General features: G+C 41.4%; 1 protein-coding gene across 1 annotated transcript; it reads left to right on the top strand.

Annotated features, from left to right (window-relative positions):
• Window positions 1–2,781: 2,781 nt before the first annotated feature.
• LOC123083635 (cysteine-rich receptor-like protein kinase 6) lies at window positions 2,782–6,823 on the top strand. The gene is made up of 7 exons (XM_044505619.1): window positions 2,782–3,631; window positions 4,519–4,647; window positions 4,906–5,036; window positions 5,241–5,451; window positions 5,565–5,802; window positions 5,879–6,029; window positions 6,287–6,823. The coding sequence occupies exons 1-7, from the start codon at window positions 2,839–2,841 to the stop codon at window positions 6,605–6,607; spliced, it is 1,974 nt and encodes a 657-aa protein (XP_044361554.1). The 5' UTR covers window positions 2,782–2,838; the 3' UTR covers window positions 6,608–6,823.
• Window positions 6,824–7,289: the final 466 nt, after the last annotated feature.

Here is a 7,289-nt window from a genome sequence, read left to right on the forward strand (position 1 = left end):
CTTTGTCTACAAAATGGACAATCTCTTTCGAAGTATCAGGGTTTCATACAGAAACTCGTCTGTTACAAAGGGATTTCATTTTTTTTAACTTATGTGAACTCCATAGTTTTTCTGTGTTCAAAATGCACCATTCAAAGCCACATCATCAATTTACAACCCTTTCTGACTACATTTGTTATTTTTCATGCATTTACTGATTATTTTGAGCTATAAGACCATGAAATTGAAAAGCATTTGAAATGAACTCTGAAAAGGTTCCAAGTTGGCATGGTATCATCATTTCACCCAAATAGCATGTGCGAGAAAGTAGAGAGGGTTACGGCAAAAACTGCATGCAATTCGTGTACAAAACGGACAATCTCTTTCGAAGTATCAGGGTTTCATACGGAAACTCGTCTGTTACAAAGGGATTTCATTTTTTAACTTATTTGAACTCCATAGTTTTTCTTTGTTCAAAATGCACCATTCAAAGCCACATCATCAATTTACAACCCTTTCTGACTACATTTGTTATTTTTCATGCATTTATTGATTATTTTGAGCTATAAGACCATGAAATTGAAAAGCATTTGAAATGAACTCTGAAAAGGTTCGAAGTTGGCATGGTATCATCATTTCACCCACATAGCATGTGCGAGAAAGTAGAGAGGGTTACAGCAAAAACTGGATGCACTTCGTGTACAAAACGGACAATCTCTTTTGAAGTATCAGGGTTTCATACGGAAACTCGTCTGTTACAAAGGGATTTCATTTTTTTTGAACTTATTTGAACTTCATAGTTTTTCTGTGTTCAAAATGCACCATTCAAAGCCACATCATCAATTTAAAACTCTTTCTGACTATATTTGTTATTTTTCATGCATTTACTGATTATTTTTAGCTATAAGACCATGAAATTGAAAACCATTTGAAATGAACTCTGAAAAGGTTCCAAGTTGGTATGGTATCATCATTTCACCCACATATCATCATTAATAGAAGTTCATCATCACATTAAAACCAAAGTACATACATAGTTCTCATTGAACAATATATAGATCTCCAGAGCATCTAATTAAACCATACATTGAAATTATGTAAAACATTTCAATGCAACAACAAATGCGATCATAATCGCAACCAAGGTAACAACTGATCCAACTGCATAATGATACCAAGCCTTGGTATGAATGACATATTTTTTAATCTTTTTAATCTTCAACCGCATTGCATCCATCTTGATCTTGTGATCATCGACAACATCCGCAACATGCAACTCCAATATCATCTTCTCCTCCTCAATTTTTCTTATTTTTTCCTTCAAGTAATTGTTTTCTTCTTCAACTAAATTTAACCTCTCGACAATAGGGTCGGTTGGAATTTCCGGTTCAACAACCTCCTAGATAAATAAAATCTATGTCACATTGGTCGACATAATTGTCATAAACAATAAATGAACCAAATAGTTATGAAAGGATAATATATACCACATCTGAATCATAGACAGGACGAGGGCCGACGGGGGCGGATACCAAAACCATCGCACTATATAATAACAAGGAATAATAAAAGTAAGAGAATTAGACAAGTATCTATCTGAAGTAAGAATTTTTTCCTTTCAGAAAGAAGATAAGAACTAGAGGCTCACCACGGTGGTGCCGGCGATGAGATCGGCGCGGGCGATCGACGGCGGTGAAGACGGGGACGGGACGAGACGGACCGCTAAACCTAGACAAATCTCGGGGAAAATAGAGCTCGGAGGTCGAGTTTCGAGAGGAGAAAGATTAACTAGTGTGGCTCGAGCATTTGATCGAACACCTCATGTGCATATGAGGTGAACTAGAGCACCCAAATGCCCTCCCCTCGCCGGCTTGAAAAAACAGAGCACTGTGGAGTGCTCTGCCGCGGCGATGGGTATATATAGGCAAATTACTTGTCCCGGTTCGTGGCACGAACCGGAACTAAAGCCACCCCTTCTATACCGGTTCAAGGAATGAACCGGTATCAATGGTTGTGGGCCAGGAGCACGGCCCATTGGTCCCGATTCATGCCTAAAACCGGGACAAATGGATCCAGATGAACCGGGACGAATGCCCTCGAGGCCCCGGCCGGCCCCCTGCGCTCATGAACCAGGACTAATCCCCCCATGGGTCCCGGTTCATGAGGAACCGGGACTAATGGGCTGGCCAGGCCCGAACGATAGCCCTGTTTTCTACTAGTGGTACAATAGTCCGCTAATTGCTGGCTATAGGTGATTTGATGCTGACTCAATGGTGGGACTGTTCCATTCACGGAGCCGGCCCTTGACTAGCCACAATGGAGAGTAACATACACTAGTAACATACACATATCCCTAGGCTATGTTACTACTTCATTAATGAGTAGTAACATAAGTGTGGTAACATGCAAAACTTTATTTATTAGGTTATAGACTCATATTGCATTGGGAAATGTGATGTTACAATAACTAGCTAAGTTACTAGTACTACATCTCTCCTCATTAACTCATTGTCACATAAGCAAATTTGCTGAGTTGGACTCGATGTTACTACCGAAGTTACTCCCAATGTGGCTAGTCTTAGCTGTCTGTCCATATGAAGCCGGTCAGTTGATTCCAATACATGGCCCACAACAAGTGAACGGTGCCTCTTTCACACTCAACTCAACAGGACCACTACGCCACTAGCCAGCAAGTCAAGTCAATACACGTCATACAAGTATACCCCATGCATGGGGGCCCTACTTCACCACCACCACAGCTAGCTAGCTAGACTCATCCTCGTCCAGGGCGAGGCACGCACGCCCATTTCTTCCTGCTTCATCATTTTAACTGTTCTAGCTCAGTGTGCCGTGCACACGATGATGTGCATGCGCCGCCATGTGCATGTCGTCGCCTTCGCCTTGGCGGTTGCCGGCGTGCTGACGACCCTCGCGGCCGATAAGCCGGTGGTGGTATGCGGCACAGCTGGTAACTACACGGCCAACAGCGCATATCAGGGCAATCTCCGGCTCGTCGCCGCGGGCCTACCCACCAACATCTCCACGTCCCCTGGCCTCTTCGCCACCGCCGAAAACGGCGCCGAGCCGGACAGGGCGTACGCCGTCGGGATATGCCGCGGCGACCAGGACGCCTCCGCCTGCCAAGCCTGCATCGCCCCCACCTTCAAGGACGCGCAGGACCTGTGCCCCTACAACAGGGGCGCCACCATCTTCTACGACACCTGCCTCCTCAGCTTCTCCGACCGAGACCTGCTCCTCTCGCCCACCAATTCCAACGACGAGGTGATGCGGCTCTACAATGCTGGGAACATCACCTCTGACGTCGTCAGCCAGTTCAACGCCGCCGTCTACAAGCTCCTCGACGCCATGGTCGAGTACGTGGAAACCATAGACTCGGTGAGGAGGTTCGCAACCGGGACCATCGGCTTCGACGCGACCTACCCCATTATCTACAGCATGGTGTGGTGCACGCCCGACCTGACGCATGGGCAGTGCCGTGCTTGCCTTAGCGCCACGGTTGCCCAGATGCCCTACACCTTCATCCCTAATACGCAGGGCGCCACCATCACTGGGCTGCGATGCAGCGTGCGCTACGAGGTACACCCGTTCTACAAGGGCGTCACCATGCTGCAGCTGACGGGCACCTCGCCTGGTGTGTTAATTCATTCTTGGATTTTTCCTTTCTGTTTTGCTAATTAAGAAAGCACTCTTGCTTCCTCGTGCGCGCCTCCTAAAAGTTTACACAAGTCTTAAAGTTACATAAAAAGAGTTTTCTCGCATTCACGGACAAGTAATCGCAATCCCTATTCTCCCAATTGAGAAAAAAAAAGAGAGATCAGAACTATCTAATCTTTTTTATTATAGGGGTAAACCCTAATTAATCTCCACCTTTAATTTGCTTAGGAATCCGTAAAATTTTCTAGGGGGTGTAATGAAGCAAAACTCAAGGGAAAGTTCTATAGTATCTCTTCCGGCAACTAGTAACTAACTCTGTTCAACAATACAACAAATAAGTAGTACTAGTACTAGTCCTCCTAAGAGTTAGTATTAGATATAGAATTGATATATAAACATAATAGCTAGTAGTAACAGTTAGTAAGACTCCTCTTTTTGTACTAACAATATCACTACTCCATCACTTACACAAATAACTGGCTCTCGACCAGTTACATGGATTAGAACATATTGAGAAGATATGTTAACTAGTAATATGTTGAGAACGTGTTGAGAAGCGTACATTTGCATTTGCATATGTGAAAATATGCTAATTAGTAATATGCAATAATTAAACATACCTCAATATGCTTTGATTGCAACTACCGTTCGCAAAAAAATGTCCACTGACCCTTATGTACAATAAGACGTTCTTTTAAATCATACTTTCATTTGAAAAAAAGTTAATATATATGCACACGAGTAATGGTTTCAATTTTAACTTAAGAGAATTGGCATATTGAGAACATACCAGTTACATGGATTAGAACATATTGAGAAGATATGTTAACTGTTCGATATGAGGAGAATTGCATGTATTTGCAGGTAAGAAGAGTAATGAAACCAGAAAAATTCTTTCAATCGTGCTACCTTCAGTGGCAGCTCTACTTGTAAGCATTGTGGCGTGTCTTTGTTGCTGGAGGAGGAGAACAAGAAGTAAAAAGTTACTGGCATGTAAGTTCTCCAAAAGTCTGGAATCGCTGATTGAAATATTGTCATAGGTCATTAGTGGCGCCGGATGCACTATATTAGATTGATTAGTACTTGACCTATTGTGGTCAATGACACTTCACCACCGCCGTTTACTACAGTTTACCTATATTTGTCATGGATGAATTACAGCCACCGTAATTTCAGCTGTTTTGTTCCTCTTGTAGATACTCAGAGTAGCTCTACTTCAGACATGTTGAAATGCTTTCTCTTCTGTGGCAGATGAATCTCATGTGGAGGGCATTGATAGCACTGAATCACTTATTATTGATCTACCAACAATACGGATTGCCACAGATAACTTTGCCGAAGATCATAAGCTTGGTGAAGGAGGATTTGGTGCAGTTTACAAGGTATTGGAACTTTTGTGGTACTGTGCATATTCTTATATCTTGTCTTGTTTTTTGTTACATTTAGGATAACTAACCAGTCTTGCTGGCTTTTTTGAAGAAAAAAAACAATCTTGCCGGCTGATCTTATATTTTTTTCTTGTCAATTACTAAAATTTATTACGAACACTTTTTTAAAGTTATTTGCCGACATGTTAACCTCCACAGGGCTCCCTTCCTGATGGTCAAGATATAGCTGTGAAACGCCTCTCTCGGTTTTCTCAACAAGGAATAGGGGAACTAAAAAATGAGCTAGTCTTAATTTCCAATCTGCAGCACAAAAACCTTGTGAGACTTATTGGTGTCTGCTTGCAAGAGGATGAGAAGCTTCTTGTCTACGAGTACATGCCAAACAAAAGTCTGGACACGTTTCTTTTTGGTATTATACGAACTACAATTACTCTGCTTTATTCCTATATACCAGGGAAAACAATTAAGGTATCTATCTGTAGGTCATGATTATAATATTTTACCTCATTGGACGACCAACAGATTCCGAGAAACGCAAAGAGTTACATTGGGGGAGGAGACTCATGATAATAGATGGAATTGCTCGTGGATTGCAATATCTACATGAAGATTCTCTATTGAAGATAGTCCACCGGGATCTAAAGGCAAGTAACATTCTATTGGATGCAAACATGAATCCAAAAATTTCAGACTTTGGCTTGGCAAAGCTTTTTGGAGGGGATCAATCACAAGACATCACAAATCGAGTTGTTGGAACATAGTAAGCACTGTTAATATTCATTAAGTAAGATTTTGCGTGAAACATCAAATGTTATAAATTTTCCATGATATTTCAGTGGATACATGGCACCAGAATACGCTCTACGGGGGCGGTATTCTATAAAATCAGACATATATAGCTTTGGTGTGTTGATTTTGGAGATACTCACCGGAAGGAAAAATAGTGACACCTACAATTCTGACCAACTTATTGATCTGCCAAGTCTGGTGAGTACTTATACACAGTAGTTCATAATCTATACATGATACTCCCTCTGTTAAGTAATATATTGCATTTAACTTTGATGGTTTTCTTATGAATATGGTAGTACAAATTATAATGTTGTCAAAACACAAATAAGATGGTGCCAATTTCACACCATCAGTATAAGCAATTTGGTAACATCAGTAGGCAAAGTTATAAGCTATGGCTATATCTATCAGCTGCAGGAGGGTATTAATTTAAAACTCTCATATGGATGCAGGTATGGGAATACTGGACAATGAAATCAATTATGGAGATGATTGACCCTTACTTGAGAGGCGATTCCTCGCAGGAAGAGATTTTGAGGTGCGTTCACATTGGACTATCATGCGTTCAGGAAGACCCTGCTGAGAGGCCAACTATATGGACGATCAATGTCATGCTGGATAGCAACACAATCCCGTCCCACCCACCATCCAAGCCAGCATTCTACGTAGAAATGGGTGCAAACTTTGTCTCAGAAGGTATCAATGATTCAACGCCCAAGTCGAACGCGGCGTCACTGAATGAGCTATCAATAACAGATCCAGAACCAAGATAAGTTTGGAAAAAATGAACCAGAACAAGTTTCCTATTTCTGTTCTAGGGAAACCAAAATGTTGTTCGTTTCTTGAGTTAGACAATGTTATTAGTGTGTATGTATTTTAGTACGGTTTAACTTATGTATGTGTTTGTACAAGCTATAAGATGGATCACTCTTCTCTACTGCCTAGAGGGGCATTGTATTGTAATAATTCAGTAACCAACATAGAATTCACACTGCTGGTCAACTGTGACAAAAACAAAATATTCCACAGGGCATTCTATCTTCGGACATTTTTCTATAGGTCAACTTTAATTTGATGTTGTCGATCTTTAGACATTTTTCTATAGAGTTGATCAAACTTAAACAAGTTCGACTTAGGACAAACCTAGAAGTTCACTAAATTTGGAGCAAAGAAAGGAGTGGAAGAGTGGCTGATATTTGTGTGCAATAATGCTTCCTTTCATTTTGTGATGAGGGAAGAGTGGTTAGCTAGCGTATTTATAGCTAGGACAGTACATACCAGGTACCACAATAGATAGGAAAGTTAGCTACTGGGATGTGTGTGGACACTATCTAAGTGTTGGCATTCCAAGACTTGTTCAAAGTCAAACAAAGTTTCTATTGCGCGCACATCTAAATCACAACCTCTCTCTCAATCTGTACTATGTGATGCGCAGACAGTTGGAATTTTGCGGGA

This window comes from Triticum aestivum, chromosome 4A (assembly GCF_018294505.1).
Source record: "Triticum aestivum cultivar Chinese Spring chromosome 4A, IWGSC CS RefSeq v2.1, whole genome shotgun sequence".
NCBI lineage: Eukaryota > Viridiplantae > Streptophyta > Magnoliopsida > Poales > Poaceae > Triticum > Triticum aestivum.